Source organism: Notolepis coatsorum, assembly GCF_963971535.1.
Source record: "Notolepis coatsorum genome assembly, chromosome: 13".
NCBI lineage: Eukaryota > Metazoa > Chordata > Actinopteri > Aulopiformes > Paralepididae > Notolepis > Notolepis coatsorum.
In genome coordinates this window covers 47,013,946-47,036,830 of record NC_140177.1, presented here as the reverse complement: position 1 = coordinate 47,036,830, position 22,885 = coordinate 47,013,946, and the positions used below count along the sequence as shown (strand labels likewise).

Here is a 22,885-nt window from a genome sequence, read left to right as displayed (position 1 = left end):
TGGATGGCTCCAGGTGCTGCTGCATTGCTGCAACCGCTCGCCACACATTACAATATCCAACTATTGCCAGAGGAGATCACAGTTGCAAAGTGTTTCCTGGTCAGGACAGGCAGAGATGCAGTCCCTACTATCCAAAGTGTCTTTTCCCTCCTGGATGATGATAATAATAATAATAATAATAATAATAATAATAATAATAATAATAATAATAATAATAATAATAATAATAATAATAATAATAATAATAATAATAATAATAATAATAATAATAATAATAATAATAATGCATTTGATTTATAATGCGCCTTTCAGGACACTAAAAAAAAAAAGAGTCCACAAATCGGTGAATGAAAGAATTATAGGATCAAATGAAAACTACTTACTAAAAAATTTTAAAAGTACTAAAAACCAACAAAATATACCAAACACTAACAAACATTCAGCACAGACAATGGGGATGCTGACATCAAAATAAAAAAAAAAAAAAAAAAAGTAAAGTAAAAAAAAAAAAAAAAAAAAAATGTAAAATTTTTTTTTTAGATCCGGGGCTAGGAGAAAAACATCCGGGGCTAAAGCCCCGGAAGCCCAGGGCTAACGACGCCACTGTTTCCCCCCCCCCAAAAACGGAATAATTTCAGGTAATTAACATTACATATCTCTTGTTGTGGAATTAACACAACATTATGCATACTTTTGACAATAAATAAAATCAGAATTTGTTCTTACTTGCTTGCCTGGGTAAATAAATGTTATAGAAATGCGGGAAAAAAAAAAAAAAAAAAAAAAAAAAACGTATTTTTCTTTTGAAAACAGATACTGATATTTTTCTATATCACATTTTAATGCCGATATCGGCCGATAATATCGGACATCCCTAGTGCTTTATTTTATTTCTTTGTTTGTTTTGTTCTGGTAGCACAACTAAACTAAAAACACTTCTATAATAATAATAATAATCTCGTTTTATATAGTGCCTTTCAGAGGACCCAAGGTCGCTTTACATAGGGGGGGGGGGGGGGGGGGGATGACAAATTAACAACATAGTGGACAGACACAACATATACATATAAAGTGAGAAAGTTAGGGGTTGAAGGCCAAGTTGAAGAGGTGGGTTTTGAGCAGTTTTTTAAATGAGTCTACTTCTGGTAGCAGCAGCTAAATCCAACAATTATCATAAAACTCTTTTACGCAGCTACTGAAGAATACTACATATATTTCTAGGTAGAGTAGGGCTGTACAGTGCGACGAGGTTATCGCAAATTGCCCCTATACAGGTGCAGCTCAATAAATTAGAATATTGTGGAAAAGTCTATATATTTAGCTGTATTGATGCAGTAATTTGTGCAAAAGGAGCCCCAACCAAGTACTGAGTGAACATACGGTACATGAAGATACTTTTCAGAAGGCCGACATTTCTATATACAAAAGAAAAATACATCTATTTTTATTTTTTTATTGGTGATACAGAAGTTTGGGCTTTCATGAGCTGTAAGACATAATCATCAAAATTAAAACAAATAAAGGCTTGAAATATTTCACTTCGTGTGTAATGAATCTATAATCTACAAGAGTTTCGCTTTTTGAATTGAATTACTGAAATAAAATTACTTTTCCACGATATTCTAATTTATCGAGCTGCACCTGTATATGGCCTGTGCGAGTGGAGAAAAATATTTGGGCGCACCTTTGCGAGTAGTGATTTCAACCCTTGCATTCGCATTTCACTCCTAAATTAAGCCAAAGCATGTGATGACGCAATGACATCACCCACGCGAGCTGCACACTCAGGTATGAACAGCGGGAAAAATTTACTGAGCAGCACCCACTGTGATTGTGCACGCAGCTTGTAGATGCCAGTCTGATTAGCTACTAGGCTAAAAATGAAGAAAACCACCAGTAACGTTAGTATTGCATCATATTTTCGACATGTTGGACCTATTCAGCCATCTAATGAAAATGTGACAGAGAACAGTGAGCCAGCAGTGGCAGTAGCCACCATTACAGGTATGGCTAACGTCGTTAGCGACAGCAACATGGCTAGCTCTAGTATCGTTAGCACTGAGTCTGCAGACGCCGACGTTACTAGCGATGAAGATGAAGATGGCGAGATAGCTGCACCCGCCACAACTGTCACAACTAAAAAGATCGACAAGTTCAGGTCGGATTGGCTCAAACTATTCCCCTGGCTAGTATTTGAGAATTACCTTATGTTTTGTAAATACTGCAAGGGACAGAAGCAGGCAGGGAAAACTGCGTTTGTAACGGAGAAATGCCAACTTTAAAAAAGATGGCTTAACTAAACACAGTATGTCCTATCGGCACAGAGCCTGCAGAGACAGCTACATGATGCAAACCAATAAATCGTCGTCTACGGTGACAGCAGCCTTAGGTAGGCAAGTTCTTATTTCCGAGGCGGATCAACGGAGGCAGCTTAAAATAAAAATGAATATCGCCTACTTCATCGCCAAGGAAGAGGAGCCGCTCGTGAAGTTTGGGCCACTCATTACTCTTCACAAGAAAAACGGCGTTGATATAAATCCAACCTACGACAACCATGTCAGGTAATATTTTTCCAATAATAGTAATACCTTGCATTTAAATTATTTTAGTTTTTCTAAATGCTACCCAAAACAATGTAATGGCATCTTAGGATGCGAGTGTACCATGATTAGCAATGTAATTGCATGTGATGTGTCATCATGTTATGTGACTATAATATGTGTACATCATACCGTAGTAGGCCTCTCAATTCTTATAGAAAAAAAGTCCTGGATATACATAAACATTAATTGGCATAGACCTCTATAAACGGCCCAACACATTGATCACTTTAGGCACACACTGAAACCAGTAACATCACAAATATGAAGCAGGTAATTACCCATACAAATAATAAACCTTTCATGGGGTTATTTACAATAATAATAATTCATTTTATTTCTAAAGCACTTTTCATTGTGAAACAAAGGTATGCAGAGTTTCTTGTACTCCTGATTAATGCAAGCACGCACGCACGCGCACGCGCACACACACACACACACACACACACACACACACTTTTGTTCCATTAGTGATTTACACACTTTCTCAGTTGGTTCATTATAAATGATACAAACCTGAAAACAAAAGCACTTAAATGTTAAATAAAAGGACCACAGTAATGAGGCAGGAGGAACATATTATTTTGCACTATAATGGTCAAATTGGTATTTAAAAAAAGTGCCCCTAAAAAATATTCTGTGCCCCTAATGCACCTGTGCCCCTAGTGAAAAAGCTTAGCGTACAGCCCTGTAGAGCTGTGTGAGGAAGCTGCATTCTCTCACACTCCTCATAACTTACTGTCACTAGCACTAGACATTTCTCAGTGAGGAGGCCCGAGGCAAATCAAATGTCTGGCAGATGCAAATCACCCAGACCACACATGAGCTCGGACTGTAATCCTGCTAAAGCCACGAAGCAAAACGGCAGTAGTCTACTAATTAAACCAACGCAATGTATCGGCCTTCACATTCGAAACTCTCACTCCTCGCAGTTCAAAGCCTACACTTTGTGGGTCCTGCTTGTAGTAAATATTACATAAATAATAATAGCAGTCATCAATCCATTTGAGTGATGATGTGGTCTAGGAACAAGACTTCATGTGGCAGAGTAACACAGACGTGATAGAGATATGTGCTTGGACAACATTCTCTTCTCTACAGTACGTAGCCAGCCTTACATTCTGTATTTCATCAGTTTCAATCAGTTTCTGATTATTTGGTAATGTGTGTGTTCATGCAGCTTTGTTGTTGTTGATGGGTTTGTAAGATAAGATCAGATATTCCTTTATTGATCCCCTTGGGGAAATCTGGGCGTCATGGCAGCATGGGGGAGAGGAGGTATACTATAGGTATGGGCAGGGTAATAGAAGAAATACCGGTACATAAATATAGGAAATACAATTACGTATAGTAAAAATACGATGTTATGAACTATAAACTTTAAGTACGGTAATATGACATGTTATGATGGATGAAAGCAGAGCCGTTACCAGCAGCATATTCCTTGGTTGCTTATTGTCACAGAGTTGTGACCTGGCATTAGACTTCTTCCAACATCAACAACACATTCATTTTCTATAAGCACCATCTTCTGGCCCCTATATCAGTGTCACCAAACTATTTAATGGTGCAGGCAATTGAAAATATTAAAGGACACCAGTACAAGCAAGTCCTAAGCCCCGAATCTGCCCCGAACAGTCATGCAACCATACTCCAGCTTTCTAACACAACACATGTTCCATTTCAGTGTTCCATTTCAGTATTCCATACTTTCTAACACATGTTCCATTTCAATATTCCATACTCAGCTTTCTAACACATGTTCCATTTCAGAATTCCATACTCCGCTTTCTAACACATGTTCCATTTCGGTATTCCATACTTTCTAACACATGTTCCATTTCGGTATTCCATACTCAGCTTTCTTTCCCAGACCGCAATACCTTGACCGGATTCCAAGATTTTGGTCCAGGGAACAAACTTAACTTTTTGACTTACCAGCCATTTGGCTGGTAGATTTTAAAAACTACCAGCCATCCAGATGTTTTACCAGCCAAAAATTATAAATAGCTTTTTAGTATATCGCCATGTGTTATTATTACTATATAATACTCTCGTATGCTATTTTCAATTAATATCATAAACAACATAAGGAATATTAGCATAATTTTGCGTGGACTGAAGGAATGAGTCAGCGTTAATAGTTTTAAATGCAAATAATTTATTGCGAATTTATTTACAATATGGAAGCAAAAGAATTAAAGAACATATTAAAACAACTTCAAACAAGATAAACAAATCCATACTTGCCACCTACAAGGCAACAAGGGATGTTAGCGGAGTCTGTAATGCATCCAGCCTTGTATGGAATAATAATATAATAATAGATAATAATAATAATACCGTCCACCCCTAATATAATATAATAATAATCTGGTCAGCAGCCTCCACTGATGTAGCGTGATTCAAACCCCCTCAATGTGCAGTTTCTAGTTAATCCGTTAGTCAGTTACGCAGCCTCCACTGATGTACAGTGACGAGTGAATCTGGTAGTTGGTTTATGACGTTACGAGTTAATCAGTCAGCAGCCTCCACTGATGTTATGACGTTACAAATGCGAAATAACATTATACATTATGCTCCGCGAAATAAAGAGAGCTTATTATTAATCAGTCAGCAGCAGCCTCCACTGATGTTATGACGTTACAAACGCGAAATCACATTATGCTCCGCGAAATAAAGAGAGCTTATTATTAATCAGTCAGCAGCAGCCTCCACTGATGTTATGACGTTACAAACGCGAAATCACATTATGCTCCGCGAAATAAAGAGAGCTTATTATTAATCAGTCAGCAGCAGCCTCCACTGATGTTATGACGTTACAAACGCGAAATCACATTATGCTCCGCGAAATAAAGAGAGCTTATTATTAATCAGTCAGCAGCAGCCTCCACTGATGTTATGACGTTAAAACACGAAATAACCAGGGTACAAAATATGCCTCCACATATTTGGTCAAATCAAATGCAAAATTAAATATCAGAGCACAATCAAAAACACGATTGCAGGTTTTTTTGTAGGCTAAAGAACGGATGAAGACAGACCTCGTGTGCGTCTCATGTTACAAACTTGATCTCGTGAGCAGAGCGCATCTCATTTACATTTAAAGGTTCATTGTTTGTAAACATTAGAACGGACACGTGAGACGTGACACACACACACACACACACACACAGTTTCACTTTCGTTTCAACTCACCACGCCCGCATCCAATAGGGGCCAGCTGCAGCCCCGGAGATTGTTCCAGATTGGGCAACTTTCGCCCGCTCCCACGACATTTCTCCCTCCAGCTGGAGGCTACTCATATCATATTAATGCCGACGCATGCAGTGGATTTTGTTGGCCGCCAGATGGCGCCCAGGCCTTAATTTATGACGGCCAAACATTAAATCTACCAGCCTGTGGCGGTGGGCGTGTGACTATTTTGTACCCTGTTTTGGTCAGTGTTCAATTTGATGTGACTGGGCAATGAAACGGTCAAGTAGACTATACCTACAGCTGAAATTGATTCTTCACGACAAGCAATATCACAATATATTAAAATAACTGTGGGTCTACAACTACATAGAATGCGTAGTCCCTTGTAGGGCTGTACCGAATAGTTCCAAGCTTCATTCATAATGTTGACATTCGAATTCTAAATCAACATCTGAATTTTTTATTTTTAATAAAAAGAAAATATATATTTTAATTATATATATATATATTTATTTGTATGTGTCTATTCATTCTGTTTAAACCAATGGAGTTTTTCTTCACACAGTTGCAGATACAAATTAGGCTACACTAATATTACCGGTATAGTATTATACTATTATAGTCATAAAGTTATATTCATTAACTCCTTCCGGGTCAACAGTGCCCTCTGCTGATGGCCCTTTACGTGCCATCTCAACTCTCCAACGGTTCAAGAGCGCCATCTGGTGGCCGATCGGCGGATCGCCCAGACCGGAAACATGAAATGGAAGCTGGTGCTCATTCCAATTCGGTCCGATCACTCGCTAATAGTCCCAGGACTCGAGCTAGACACAATGGATAGCAATCAGTTACCAATAACTCGATAAACAACATGATTTGGACGTATATACCATTATACAACCTGGAGATGGATCGCATATTTCTACATCCCATAATAGGAATATTTCTGCTCCACGCTCATCGCCCAACGGCCAGAGGAAGCTACGGTAAGATTCAGCGTTATTTTTTAACGTGTTCGATATAAACTGCTCTGATGATCATATCACCCACACTAGATGAATCATCTAACGTTGGCCACGGAATTATAAACGACCCCCCCCCCATCCGGTCAACATCAGATGATAAGTAGTAACTTCTAGAAGCACGTCCATTTGAATTTTTTTATCTCACGCCGATTGCTATCAAACTGTATACAATCATCAATATAATGCATTTAGGGCTATAAATCACGTTCTGGAGAAAGCTGCAGAAAACGATAAAAACATACTTATACTTTAGACCGTATTTTAGTATGAATATGTGAATGAAAAAGTATAACGTTGCTACACCCTGAACAATAGATACTTGATGTTGAATGGGCCATAGTAATGTCAATTTAGCAATACAATTTAAAAAGTTATAGCCCTGCAAAGAAGGGGAACTTCTCCATATTAAATAGGGCTGGCGTGGGATGGTTTATTCTGAATATAAGCCTGGCGACCAAAGTGTTAATCACTTTATTCAAATTGAGGGTTTAGTTTGAGGATATTTATAATTCTTTTTTTTAAATATTACATTCGGTACAGCCCTATTCCCTTGTGTATCGGTACTCATGTTATATGTTTCTTGCCTCATACTTTTGCTGACATTCCCAACTATTCAAGACGCGGAAATTGTCCAATACATTTTCCATACTATTCCGGACCTTCCAGGCCTGTGCAGGGACGTTGTTTTTTGAGTCACTCACCGCCTGCATCTCGCTCAGCTCCTTCTGGTACTTGATGGCCATGTGGTTGAACTTCTCCTTCTCCTGGTTGAGCTCCAGCTGCAGCTTGCGGTTCTCCTTCTCCTTCTTGCGCAGGTCGGCCGTGCTGCCCTTCTTCTTCTGGTCCAGCTTCATGTCCTTGCGGTTCATGATCTCCGCCAGCTTGTTCACCGCCTGGGAGACATTCAGGTGGGGTTAGGGTTAGTGTTAGTGTCAACCACAACATCTGTCCACCTCTTTAGGCTGTGTAGGTTTCAGCAGTAAGGGTACTTCCAGAGACACAGGTCTTTGGGAACATCAGACAACATTCTCCTACTGAGACAGGCTATCTTTTTTTTTTTAAACTTTGGCCATTCCCCTGGCTCTTTTATGTGTTTATCACATTTATACTGGTCAAGGATGACCGACAGAAACAGGCTGAACGGGTTCAGATGGGGGGGAAGACACTCTGGGAAAGGCACGGCTGCAGTCGGGATTCGAACTCGCTAAGCCCCAGATCCGTGACGAGCACGGTTGTCCACGGCGCTGAAATAGCGCTCGCGGTACATGGTGAGCTACTGGAGCTCCCCGAGACAGGCTATCTTTACCTGAGTCTTCAGTGTGCGCTCTGTGTTGAGGACCTTCTCATAGTTGGCCTTGGTCGTGTTTTGAATCTCCTCTTTCTCGGATGCAAACTCTGTGAGGGAACAAAGACACGGCGTCATCGATGCAAAGCATGAGGGCAGATTCTCAGAATATGAGTGAACGAGAACTGCTGCTGGGGGCAGATTGGTTTGTCTAGTGAGTAAATGTGTGAGTGACTGAGTCAGTGACACTGCTTCGCATCTAATGAAAACGGTTCGGCTTATAGAACAATATAATTGACATACAGTCCAGACCACCTAACTGTCTACCTCACTTTGGACTTGATATCGAACATCTAGATCCAAAAATACAATTCTCTATGCCGAAGATGAATGAGATTTGTCTCTCATGGTTAGAAATAGTTGTGTTATTTAATGTCAATTCAGTTATTCTTTAAATTAATTCAAAATTGAATTCAATATATGAATAAATAAAAAATGCTACAGTTGCAACCCAGGTCGTTAGCTGCTGCCAAAAATAAAGTAGTATTAAAGAAATAATAAAATAAAAAAATAAAAGTCTATAATAACAACTTCCAGTGATAAATGGAAGAGATCTTTATCCTAGACAAAATACCACAGCTGGGAGGGGCTATGACAACCACAGATCTTGGTGGGAGGGGGCGATAGTTTCAAATCCAATTCCAACTGAGTTTTCTGATAGATGACGCGTTTGGATCCAGCACTTCATATTTCATATATGGTCCATTTCAAGAGCATTTGTATGTAGCACACACTACATGACTTCATCAGGTCTCTCTACTCACACAACACAACTTTCTGCCTTGTAATGGAGTATGTTGAAGTTGTCGTGGTTTGCACAGTACATGACTGATCAGCAACAGGGGTTTTTACACAATTACAAGATCTTTCACCAGGAGGACATCCTGACGAGTCTGTCTGGTCCCCAAACGTGAGAAGGGATTCTGGTCATTGAGGCATTTGTTTTAGTCAGAGGAATACACTGGAGAAAGCCCAAGGCAAGGTTTTAGCGGTTTCTCTTTTGCTCAGAGAATGAGCTGTCATTCTTTCCTTGACCGGGTCTCATTTCTTCCCAAGCCACACCCACTGCCTGGTCAGTCTCCCTCTTTCTTGATTATTCTGTCTTTCTCTCTGCACTTATTATTCTCCTTCATATTCTCATCGGGTGTATTCAGAATATGATACTCTTTATTGCCAAATTCAGGTGATGAATACAGCTTTGAAGTTTGTAAAAGCATTACAATCATAACAAGCTAGCAGGGAAAAAAGCCAACTTGTCAACCGCACTCTGGTAATGGGCTGTATAGTATTTCCCAGATATCCGCCCATCCCCTTTTTATAATGTCCCTAAAACCACAAATTAACGAATGACTAATAACAGAGACACTCTTAATAACATGGCAGGGTCATAAGACATTGCAATAGGCTCATTTTCTTGTTCTGATTCAGACAAGACAGCTCATGAATTGACAGCTTTTCCAGACAGAGTTTCTTCATTCTGTTTGCGGTCCCTCACTAGTTCAAAGTTAATGTAACTCCACCACAGCAGAATGGTGTCTCTCTCTCTCTCTCTCTCTCTCTCTCTCTCTCTCTCTCTCTCTCTCTCTCTCTCTCTCTCCTGCCCTCGACGGGGTCCAGATATTTAGCCTGCTTGATATCTGTCGGGCATCAGCAAGACTCTTGGGCCGCGTCTGGGTCAGATCACACATAGCAATCGAGCGCCAACTTGCGAGTGCAGAGCGAACGCCAATGTGCCTCTGATCTGGAGATTTTTGTCGGCAATCAGTAAGCCAGTGTTTCTCAAAGTGGGGGGCGCGCCCCCCAGGGGGGGGGGCGCAGAGGCATGACAGGGGGGGCCTTGAGATTACAGAAAATTGTCACTAAAGTGCTATCTGTTGCAGCTGCACTGTTCTCCATGAAAATACCATTTCTCAAAATCTGAAAATCATTATTTAATAAAACACAGAAAAGGATCACCAAGTTACTCTGGATAAAAAAAACTTTACAGACAACATTGAGACAAAGCTTCCTGACACATCTCCATCCAAACTCTTGGAAGAACTCTTTGAAATCTCATCTGATACCACCTGGAGAGCTAGTTTCAGAGTGTGGTGCTGAGTACCAAGTATCTCATGATGCAGCAGTTAAGGTGTTGATACCATTCAGCACCACATACAGTATCTGTGTGAAGCTGGCTTTTCATCCATGACAGCTCTGAAAACAAAATATAGGGCCAAGTTGAGCCTTGAGGATGACATGCGTGTTGCCTTAACAGCAATAAAGACTGTTTGCTTATTTCCTATGTTCGCTTTGTAAATTCCCAGTCACTGAGTGAAGATCTGCTGTTTTGCAAATATGTCAAAAACAGAGCGACAGCTGATGAGCTCTTCAAAATGATTGACAGTTACCTGACAGAACATGGACTGAAATGGGAGAACTGTGTGGGCTTTTGCTCTGACGGTGCGCAGGCCATGGCAGGGAAAAGGAGGGGGCTACAGGCGCACATCAAGGGGGTCTCGCCAAACGCGCAATGGACGCTCAGACATTGAGTGAATTCTGGCTTGGTGTGGAGAGGGAGCATCCACTCATAGGGCAGAGGGCTGTGGGCATCCTTCTTCCCTTCGCCACATCCTATCTCTGTGAGATTGGATTTTCAGCTGTTGCTTCACTGAAGACAAAGCACAGGTCTAAGCTCAACATTGAGCATGACTTGAGAGTGGCAGTATCAAGCCTGCAACCTCGTTTGAAAAGATGTGCAGTGCAAAACAGGCTCATTGCAGCCACTAATGCTGTGATGACTCACATAATTTCCTTACATTTTCTCTTTTTTTGCACAAATTGCAAAGTTCTTTCACAAGTTTTCACACGTTTTTCACAAAGTTTTCTATCTATTTTTTTTTAAAGCAGTGTCCTTGAATTGTATTGCAATGTTACAAGATGTCTCTATTTTTGAAAAAGCAGTCTTGAGTGTCCATTGAATTGTATTGCAATGTTACAAGATGTCTCTATTTTTTTTAAAAGCACAGTCTTTGAGTGTATTGGACTGTATTGTTATGTTGTTGCACAATTGCACAGTTGTAAAGTGGTTGCACAATTTGAAAGGTCACGATATTGGTGTTATTTCAATAAATTTAAACATGGCCCATTTCATGACTATTTTGTTGGGGCGAGGGGGGGGGGGGGGGCCCAAAATATTTTGGTCCGCCAAAGGGGGGCCTGACAGAAAAAGTTTGAGAAGCACTGCAGTAAGCGGTAAATCAGGGCTATAATCATGGAGTCTGAATTGGGCATTATGTGGTCTATAGGGACAAGTGAAAAGCCGACAGAGATCGTACCTTCCTCCTGAGTGTGAAGCTTCTCGTCTAACTCAGCCTTCTCCTTGCTGAGGTTCTCCACGTCTTTGGTCAACGTTGTATTGGATTCTTCAAGCTGGGGAGAAACGACAATAGTTTAAACAAATAAAATAATAATAACCAGTGTTATTGTTATGGTTGAAATATGGAATAAGTGGAGGAGAGAAAGTAAAGGTGATCTCGTCACTCAGTTTGTGCAAAACACACTCAAACACACACACAAGCACACACTACACTGGAGCTCTGGAAAAAAAGAACGATGCTGAAAGGCTGTCTTGAATTACCTATTGAAAGAGGGGTAAAGGAGGAGGTGTTGGCTTAATAGTGAGCTCATCCTGACGTACAGCACATTGCGTTGTTTTCCGACCAGGAACCACTTAACTCTTTCAGTGCCACGCCTGGTTTTCCGTTTTACCGCTTGAATGCCACCATCGGCGCCAATGTTAACGTTAATATCGCCTAATCTATGTTTTAAATTATGGCTATGTGTCTAATCTGCCCATCGCATTATCAAAGACTATTTTCCAGTCAGTGCTGTGAAGACAGATTGTTTTTTTATCGCGTCGTTTCCATTTCAGAGCAGTTAGAAAAGCCCCCGTTTTGATATAAAAAACAGCTCATTCTGGAGCATTCTATGAAAATCGGCTTTTAGTGGAATATTCCACAACGTTGATATTCGTCGGCCTTTTTATGAATCGTTTTCAAATAAACGCTAGATGATCAATATTATACGTGCACGCAAGCACATTACGGCCGCGCACTGATAATCGCTCCGTTGATTACCTCACGGAGTTTTACAGTGAAACCGAAAGAAGACATTTCACAAAACAGCTTATAACTTCATCACACTTACTCCGATTATCCTACCACTGATAACATAGAGTCCTTACCTGACATCAGATGGTATCCAACTGGTATATTCCAATTCCTGATCACCATTCGAAAAAATCGATACGTGTATGGATCCAACGCGACACAGTAGATCTCTATGATCCGCGGGGATCTGAGGCTCCAGAATGAACTCTGGTAACCCCGGCTGGATCAGTGAACTGGAAAATGTGGAGTACCGGATTTTTTTCCCCATTCATTTTCATTGAGTCCATTCCAAAATCACTTATGTCATCTGGGAGACGACAGGGGGCGCTTTTTTCCACAGTGATCGTCGGCGCCCCTCGGCTATACTCGGGTAGGCTCGGGTGATGCAATAATTTTTCAGATCGAAAAAAAAAAAAAAAAAAATCCGAGAAATCTCGTGAGTGGCTAGCAACCACCTATAAAAAAAACACGAGAAATCTCGTGAGTGGCACTGAAAGAGTTAAGCAAGTTTACTGAACACATTGATAAATAAACACACGTTTTGACAAAGACTAATTTAAAAGGTGCAACATCCGAGATGTGCATTTTGCAGTATTTGGAATGGTTGCTACACCAATAAACACCACCTCCTCCTCCTCCTCCTCCTCCTCTTTGTGGGGGGAGCGCATCACTGACTGACAAAATGTGCCCTACCCTTTTTGCCAGACCCGGAGGGCTGGCGTACAATAGCCGATGTCCCTAACCGACTTGACTCCCCATTGTTGAAACATGCATGCGTGATCGTCACGGACGGCTCCGGCTTAACCAGGCATGCCTAGTCTTGTTTATCTGCTAAACTCCACTGTTACTTTGCACAGGCTCTCGGGACAGAGTTTGGAAGAAAGGCCTGTGACGGAGGCCAGAGCCGTGCTGACCCGTGCAATGGTAGAATCCTTCTCCCCAGTCTCCTGCTTGTGCCTGGCCGTGGCCTTCTTGTTCTCCTGGCTCAGCTCAAAGTACTGCTCCTCCTGGAGCGCCCTGGCCAGCTGCTCCGACTCCGCCTTCGTCACCGTCAGATCCAGCTGGGCAGACAGGGAGTCCCTATAGACACAGACACACACACACACACCACAAAACGCTTTAGTAAATCCTGACTCTGTACCTGTAGAACTGACCTCCTCGACTTTTACCGGGTATCTGTGGTGGTTCGATAAGCTGATCATTGGGAATATTCCAATGAGAAATCTGAATCAATTAGTGAATATTGAATGTGAAATCTTAATCAATTAGTGAATATTCAGTGTGGAATCTGAATCAATTCGTGAATATTGAATGTGAAATCTTATTCAATTAGTGAATATTCAGTGTGGAATCTGAATCAATTAGTGAATATTGAATGTGAAATCTGAATATATTTGTGAATATTCAGTGCTAAATCCGAATCAATTTGTGAATATTCAGTGTGAAATCAGAATCAATTCGTGAATATTCAGTGTGAAATGTATGTCTCCAGAGCCATTGCAATGTTGATTATGATGAAGTACATCTACCGTAAGCAGTTCTAACATTGAGTCACTGAGAATAAATATTTTGGCTTGTTGTTCGAAGAGAGATTTTCATTTAAGTTCCATGTGGATATTCTTGGTTGGTTTCCTGTACAGAAATAGATCCAGCTTTCCAGTGATTAGTAGAAAGAGGATTGTTGAAGCTGTTTTCTTCTCAATTTTAGGCTATGGTGATGTGATTTATAGGCATGCTGCGGCTTCAACTCTTAAACCATTCTGCCCTCAGATGTATTACTGGTGACTGATATGATACCCACCACTGTGTGCTTTATGAAAAGAATGGCCTTCTCTGGTCAACATTGGCATCCCCCCCCCCCCCCCCCTTATTGGTAAACTTCCCTCTTACATCACAACACTGTTGGAATGGAATCTTGGAACCTATTCTACATGTTTGAATGACTGGTTGGTTCTATGGTTTGCTCTGAACTAGGGGAAAAAAACGCTTTTTCCTTGGATGCTTCCAACACCGGGAATGCCCTCCGACTGACTCTGAAAAGTTCTTCCTTCTTTTGCTGCATTTAAAAGTATAATCTCTGACCACTGTGTGTCGACTTGTAACCGTCTTAGCTGATTGATTGTTTATTGTGCCTATATGTATGAAATTGCTGATAAACTATGACTTGTTTTGTAAGCTTGTCATCACTGTATATGAGGGTAACCTCAGTGCCTTACGACTTGAAATAAATGTTTGATGTGTGGTAATCCAAGGGTATGCATCTTGACAAGCTTCATTCTGAGTGTATATCATCATCACTGCTTACCTTTCAAACTTGATTCTGAGTGTATATCATCATAACTGCCTACCTTTCAAACTTGATTCTGAGTGTATATCATCATAACTGCCTACCTTTCAAACTTGATTCTGAGTGTATATCATCATAACTGCCTACCTTTCAAACTTGATTCTGAGTGTATATCATAGCTGCTAGGGGTGTAAAGGTACACGTATCCGTACTAAACCGAACCGTTTCAGTGTGTACCGTACCGTACCGAATGGCTGTGTGTAGTGTACCGCACAAATACAACGGTATGTTAACCACTAACGACCGCCCACCGGGCAATCTAATATAATTATTATTATTTTTTAAGTCGATTATTAATTTCAATATAGAATATTCGTTGACAGCCCTACAAGTACAATTAGTTACTGCACACTACATCACCCCTGAGTGGAACATGGAAAGCCAAACTTTCCCCCACTGTACCGAAAACCCGTACCGAACCTTGACTTCAAAACCGAGGTACGTACTGTACCGTTGTTTTTGTGTACCGTTACACTCCTAATAGCTGCTCATCTTTCAAGCTTCATTCAGAGTGTATATAGCAGGGGTGTCAAACTCATTTTCACAGAGGGCCACATCAGCATTATGGTTGCCTTCAAAGGGCCAAAGACCATATAAATGTTAATGTAAAATAAATGTAGCTACTCATTTACATATCGTTAAAACATGTTGTTTCTGTATTTATTACTTATTCAAGTTATACATATTGCATATGCATTTGCATAGATGTAAAAATATATGTTAGCTGATGTAATGTTAACAAATAATTTTAGTTTATCAGAACCCCATATTACTCCATCAATCAATGATCAAACCATTCAAGTAAATAACAAAGAAGAATATCATCAAATACAAGCTATGACATTAAGTTTGTTCAAAACCTTTTTGTCACAGTCAAGAGGGGCAGAACTAACAACTGTGAGCTGCAAAGAACACGTGGGACAGATGTAGCAGATGTTACAAAAACAAATGGCTGCACACAACCTTGCAGAGGCCATACATCCAACTAACTAACAGATTGCAGAATGGGTACAGTACAGTACAGCTCAATACACACAATTGTTAAGGGGATGCAGACCAGAGAAAGACTTTCGACTTGTTTACATCAGGGTCCCCCATTTTCAATTCGTAATGAAATTGCTATTATGTGTCTGCATGAACACACAACTGTAACTGTACTCAAAAATAACAAAATAAGGGTTGTCTCAGTTCACAACTATATTGGTCAAGTTTTGGGTGGGACTTGTTTGCGTCCCTACAGCTTCTTATTCAATTGAGCGAGATGCTCGGTTATGTCACACAGCCAGTTTGCATCTGACAGTTCAGACAATATTTCTTCAACCCTTTGTTACCTATTCCGCCTGGATCTTTTTTGTATTTTGGGCTGTAAAATTGTCAAAGAATGTCTGAGGAGTAAGTGCTTTTGGCTTTTTTCCTTTGTTACTTCATCAATACCTCAGATGTTCAACATACATGTATGTGTATGAATGTGTAATAACTAAGGCTGTCAAAGTTAAAACTTTATTAACGCATTAACCCACAATTCTTTTAACGCTGCTATTTTTTAACCCAAGATTAATGTTCAAATTTTTATTTTTATTTTATTTTTACCTGCTGCTCTTCATAGTTTTTTTTTCTTCCGTTATTCTTTTCTTTTTTTTTCTTTTATCTTAACCACCATCTGCATAGTCCATCATAGGATTAATCTGGGTGGTGTAGTTCTGCGAGGTCTCTCTGTGCAGAGGGACATAGTTAAGCTATCTAAGATACTTATTAATTGGATAAACACAAAGTTTTTTTTTTTTTTTAACATTATTTTTATCAATTTGACAAATGTCATAAAGATATATTCCAACTGAATAGTTGCTTAGACACCTGTTAATCAATACTGTTTACTCCAATTGCACAGAGAGCCGACCAGCACACAGCCACCCACTGGGACATGAGGAGATGAGCTTCCTTTTGCAGCTATGTCACAACCCTGTGTTAGATATACAGGGTGGGGAGGATCTACGTGGGAGGGGCACCAATCACCTTTGTTTTTTTTGTTTTGTTTTTGAAGTTTTTGTACTGTTTTTTAAATTTCTTACAGGTTTTTTTGTTAGGATGGGGTGGGTTATATGGGCCTTTTTTTTCCTTATGTGCATACTTTGGGCATCTCGTCAACAAAGACCAAATTTGGGTTATCTATTAGTACAGATTCATATACTTTTGAATAATTTTATTTCATATTATAAATGTCGTCTTTAGCTATTTTTTCATGGAACGTTAAAGGTCTTAACAATTCCATTAAAAGGGCTAGCTGTCTTGATACTATATCAAGAAATCGAGTTGAAATATGCATGTTTCAAGAAACGCACTTGCTTGAAAGAGATATGCACAAATTAGAAAATCAGCGTTATAAAGTGGCTTCTTCTGCTTCAGCTTTGAATAAAGCCAAAGGGGTTGCTATAATCATTGATAAAAAATGCAAAATTACCATCATAGGCAAAGGCAGTGATCAAGAAGGAAGAATAGCTTTTCTAAAATGTATTCATAATGGTAAAAAAATTGCGTTTATTAATGTCTATGCACCCAACTGTTATGAACCAGACTTTTTTCAATCATTGAATAAAATCCTAATGGAACTAGCTGATTTCCAGTTGATTATTGGGTCGGATATGAATTCTGTTTTGGATCATACCTGGGATAAATCAAAAGCAGTTAATCATAATGCTCGCTCGACAAACGCTTTAAAGCACTTGCTATCTGACTTTAATCTTATTGATATTTGGCGGGTTCATAATCCAGGCAACGGAGTATACTTTTTTCTCTAATAGACATCTATCATTTTCCCGTATTGATTTAGTTTTAATATCAGCATCCTTATTTTCAGACGTAAAAAAAATTGAAATCCGACCTATGAGTTTATCAGATCACCATGCCTATTTCTGTCAATTTCAATTCAGCCAGGCTAAGAAAAAGGCCACAAGATGGCGCTTTAACTGCTCTTTATTGGATAATCCAGTATTCTGTGAGCAATTTCAGTCTGAGCTAGCCCAATTTTTAATGTTTAATAATAACTCCGTGGATGATTTCAGGATACTTTGGGACGCTACTAAAGGCTTTGTCAGAAATAATGCTATTACTTTCTCTTCAAGTCTTAATAAATCTCAGCTAAAACGAATATCGGAATTAGAAACCATGCTGTCTACCTTGGACCTATCTCAACAGAGGCATTACTCTCAACAGACTGCCGCCACACAAGCCAATGTTAAGAGTGAACTAAACGATCTTATCAGGAAAAGAGCCGAATCCTCCATCCATAAAGGTAGAGTAAACCAATACTTTCATGGTAGTCGACCGAGTCAAATATTGGCCAACAAACTACGCAATAGCGATCTTGTAGGAAATATTACTACTGTTACATCAGAAAATGGTGAGCTGCTTACAGATCCAAAATTAATCAATACAAGATTTGCAAAGTTTTATAATGATTTATATACTACAGAAGGCGAGCGTCCCTCTGAAGAGATTGAATCCTTTTTAAGTGGCCTTAACCTCTCTGTTTTGTCACCAGTTGAATCAAGTTTAATGGGTGCTCCTATATAATTGCAAGAACTCAAAACATCTCTGGAAACTATGAATAAAGGCAAGTCTCCAGGGTGGGATGGCATTCCCCCAGAATTTTATTTGCAGTTCTGGGACGTCTTAGGCCCGCTACTACTTGAGATGATTAATATATCCATATCTAAAGGCTCCTTAGGGAGAGACGTGAATATGTCCCTAATCTCTCTTTTATTAAAAAAAGGTAAAGATCCAAACCAGTGTTCTAATTGGCGCCCTATTTCTTTAATTAATACAGATGCCAAACTATTTTCTAAAGTATTATCTTGCCGTCTTGAAAAGTTTTTACCTAAACTGATTCACCCAGATCAAAGTGGTTTTGTTAAAAAAAGGCTTTCGTCTGATAATTTGCGATGTCTCCTTCACATTGTCAACTCCGCCTCTCAAGCTAAAGTGTCGTCAGCTGTTCTCTCTGTTGACGCAGAGAAGGCCTTTGACCGTCTGGAGTGGACCTATCTTTGGGCTGTACTGAAACATATGGGACTAGGTCAAAATTTTATAAATATGGTAAAAATTATATTTTCTAATCCATCAGCCAGTGTCATAACCGGAGTTTTAGTTCTCCTCCTTTCAAAATCACTCGTGGAAGTAGGCAAGGGGATCCGATCTCTGCAAGCTTGTTTATTTTATCCCTTGAACCTTTAGCCCAAGCTATACGGCAATCAGAAAACATTAAGCCAATCTCTGTAAATTCTACTGATCATCATATTTCGCTTTATGCGGATGACATTTTGTTATATATGAAGAATGTATCTCAGTCTCTCTCAAGCCTCCTGAAAATCTTTGAAAAATTCAGTTCAATTTCAAGTTATAAAATAAACTGGACCAAATCAGCACTAATGTACCTAAGAACCACTCCTAACTCTGTGCTTGACCATGAGATCCCGGTTGTAACACAGATCCCGGTTGTAACACAATTTAAATATCTTGGTATTGATATATTTCCTTCAATTGAAAAAATTGTGTCCGTAAACTACAATAGAACCATTAGGTCAATCATAAATGATCTCAATCGATGGTGTAATATACCTGTCTCCCTTTCCGGAAGAGTCTCTATTATCAAAATGAACATATTACCTCGAGTAAACTTCTGTAGTTCCATGATTCCTATTGCCCCACCTGTTGCTCATTGGGAAAATGTACATAGAGCAGTCTCAAAATTTATATGGCGAGGCAAGCAAGCTCGGGTTAAACTTACTACCTTACAAAATGAGCGGCAATCTGGTGGTTTAACTGTGCCAAATTTTAAGTTATATTTTCAAGCGTTATCATTTCGTCCTCTGTTGAGTTGGTTTAATTTAAATTCTGAGGCCCCCTGGCTTAATATTGAAAAACATATTGTGGCGCCGATTCGTTTACAAGACATTGTCTTTACAGATATTTCACTAAAGCAATGTAGATTACGTTATGGTCCGATAATAGCGCATGCCATATCTTTATGGCGCAAATATGAAAAGTTACTTAATTGGGATACTAAGTGGCATGAACAGACTCCCTTATTTCATAACCCGTTTTTGCTTAGCGGAGGCCGCAGTTTTGTAGCTCAATCATGGTCCAACTGTGGCATTCATGTACTTGGCGATGTTATGGAGGACAATGGTCTAAGAACATTCTCAGATCTGAAAGAGTCATATAACTTACCTGGCACCTCCTTTTTTTTATATTTACAGCTCCGCTCGGCTATGCGAGCCTATGGAGTTCCATGGACCAAACCAACTACTCACCCGTTAATTACTTTCTCTAAAAAAAAACTGCAGGTCTCTCCAAAGGACAAGTCTCTATAATTTATAAAGATCTATCACAAAGATGTACTTCGTTAATACCTGTTATCCAATCGTGGAGCACAGAATTGGGATTAGAACACCATCACTCTATCAATTGGACCAGAGTTTGGGGAAATGTTACTATGGCATCACGAAACCCAAATCATCAGCAGATTCATTTCAATTTTGTCCATAAAACATATTTAACCCCCCAGAAAGCTTATAGAATGAGACGTGCTATGTCACCAACTGTTCTCTAAATACTACTGGTACTTTTACACATATGATGTGGGAATGCCCCACAGTTAAAAGTTTCTGGGAAGAGATAACTAATTATCTATCTAAAGTATTACAAAAACATATTCCCTGTTGTCCCAAATTACTTCTCCTTAATGATGATGATTCTTTAGCTTTAAGTATTGTTCAGAGACGATTTTGGCTGGCAGGAAGTACTGCTGCAAAAAAAATGTTGGCGCTGCGATGGCAAGCTCCACACTCTCTGCCCTTTAATCACTGGAAACAGTTATTAGCTGATGTTGTAACAATGGAGCTTTCTACAGCTAGATTAAATGGGGCAAGATATCAAACAATAGATAGCTGGAAGTCTGGAACCATATTCTCTATCAAGTTAGGACCTTCAATATATAGCTAGCAGGACATAACTAATTATATCTGTATAATTCCTTTTAGTTTTTTTATTTTCTTGGTCTTTGTTGACATTTTTGTTCAATTAATTTTCTTCTCAGGCCTATGACGGGGTGGGTTGGGGGGGGGGGGTTACTATTATTATTATTATTATTATTATTATTATTATTATTATTATTATTATTATTATTATTATTATTATTATTATTATTTTATTTATTTTTTGTCAACGGTGGTTGGTGCAGGGGTTAGGGGGTAGGAGTTTTTTATTTTAAATGAGGCAAGGGGCAAGCCAATGCATGTAATTGGCAAATAATTTAAATGTATGTTTTTATGTGCATTATATGTGCATTGTATGTGCATTATATATCCTGCCCTTTCTTCCAAAAAATGAAATAAAAATATATTAAAAAAGAAAAAAAAGAAAAATTTTAAGAATTACCAGAGCTCTTGGGGGCCACATTTGGCCAGCGGGCCATGAATTTGACACCTATGGTATATAGCATAGCTGCTTACCTTTCAAGCTTCATTCAGAGTGTAAGGCCCTTGTTACACACACTGTTTTTGTGCTCGTTTTTATACGTTTTTGAATACGTTTGCTGTCCCTATTATGTCCCTATGCCGGAAACGTTGTGGCCCTACTGAAAACGCTAAATTGTGTTTCCGTTTTTGGAATAGAGCCAAAAACTCGCCAACAACATGCCGTGTAATCTGCGCGGAGCCGTTGTTGCTCAACGCCCATGCGCAGTAGATACCATCTGCGTGCCCTTCCGGTGACAACAGAGCTGTCCCAAATAGCTGCAGCTACCATGTGTTGTCAAGTTATTGTTATAAGGACCCCAGTCCAAGCTACAACAGTCTGCATTCCCTTAACAATTGTTTGTATTGAGCCGTATTGTATTGTACCCATTATGCAATATGTTAAATAAAGTTTACATCCATTCATTCTGCTAGCATTACCGATTGCATGAGCACTGCAGCTGGCTAACGTGAGCTAGCGTTAGCTATCAGACCCTGTTAGCTCAAGCTCCTCTTTCAATCTTAACAAGCATTAAACAAAATGGCCCAGTCATCTATTCACCTTTGTTTAATACACACGGCGTTGTCTCTAATGTTATCTAGCTACTGATAGCTCCCGATATCATCAGTTTGGTGCTGGCTGGTTAACGTGAGCTAGCGTTAGCTTCTAGCCACAATGCTATACTGTTATACTGGCATATTCCATTCACGTTAGCATGTAGCTAACAATGTAGCTAACAACATCGCCGATCCTTTTTGAGACTAAACTATCCGCTCTTGGTGGTCACTTGTGTTGATGTTAGTTTTGTTTCATCGACAAATGAGAGGCAGAACACACAGTGAATGTATCCATTTTGTTTATTGCACTTTTATTACACTTTGCTGAAAAATAAGTGCTGCATTGGGTAAATAGGCATTTAAAGATGGCGGCGCCTTGTTGACATTTTCTTTGCAGGAAGTGTATTGGCACATTCAAGTTCTGATTGGTTGAAAATTACCTTCATGTTCGCCACCTACTGCCACCTACTGCTTTGGCAGTGTACTACATCACTGTGCTCAGGTTGCAAAACGTATGTCTCACTCGGCTACCGCTACGTTGCGACCTGGAAAAGCTAAACTCATCTGAAAACGAAACTAAGGTGTAACCGCAGCCTAAGTATCATAGCTGCTTACCCTTCAAGCTTCATTCTGAGTGTATGTATCATAGCTGCTCATCTTTCAAGCTTCATTCAGAGTGTATATCATCATAGCTGCTTATCTTTCAAGCTTCATTCCGAGTGTATATATCATAGCTGCTTACCTTTTAAGCTTCATTCAGAGTGTATATCACAGCTGCTTACCTTTCACTATGCAGCTCCTGCACCTTCTTATGCACCTCCTGTACCTGCCGGTTCCTCTCCTCGATCTCCTCTTTTAGTTCCTTGACCTGAGTTTTGTAAAGTGTCTGAGGGAAGAGAGACGAGACAATTTAGCCAGTGACTTCTTACCACAGGAGAGGGAGACGGAGACAGAGACACAGATAAAGTGGGAGGAGACTTACAGAGAAATACTGTTCGGCCTCCAGCTGGTCCTGAAGTTCCCTCATCTGTCCCTCGTTGCCCCTGTATTGCCTGGTGAGGCACACAAACAAACACGTTCACCCCCTTTTCCAACACAGCTATAGAATTGTTTAAAGGGGTGTTTCACCAAAAAGCACGGCTGATTTATTTA

General features: G+C 39.7%; 1 protein-coding gene across 2 annotated transcripts in view; it reads right to left on the bottom strand.

The window, feature by feature from the left end:
• rock1 (Rho-associated, coiled-coil containing protein kinase 1) overlaps positions 1-22,885 on the bottom strand; it is a 117,992-nt gene that overhangs the window by 19,998 nt on the left and 75,109 nt on the right. For both annotated transcript variants that reach the window (XM_084327922.1, XM_084327923.1), the window contains exons 21-26: positions 22,716-22,785; positions 22,516-22,619; positions 13,231-13,396; positions 11,483-11,576; positions 8,130-8,218; positions 7,525-7,716 (exon numbers count right to left, since the gene is read on the bottom strand). In XM_084327922.1, coding sequence (XP_084184048.1) covers positions 7,525-7,716; positions 8,130-8,218; positions 11,483-11,576; positions 13,231-13,396; positions 22,516-22,619; positions 22,716-22,785 — 715 coding nt within the window. The remainder of the gene's footprint in view (positions 1-7,524; positions 7,717-8,129; positions 8,219-11,482; positions 11,577-13,230; positions 13,397-22,515; positions 22,620-22,715; positions 22,786-22,885) is intronic.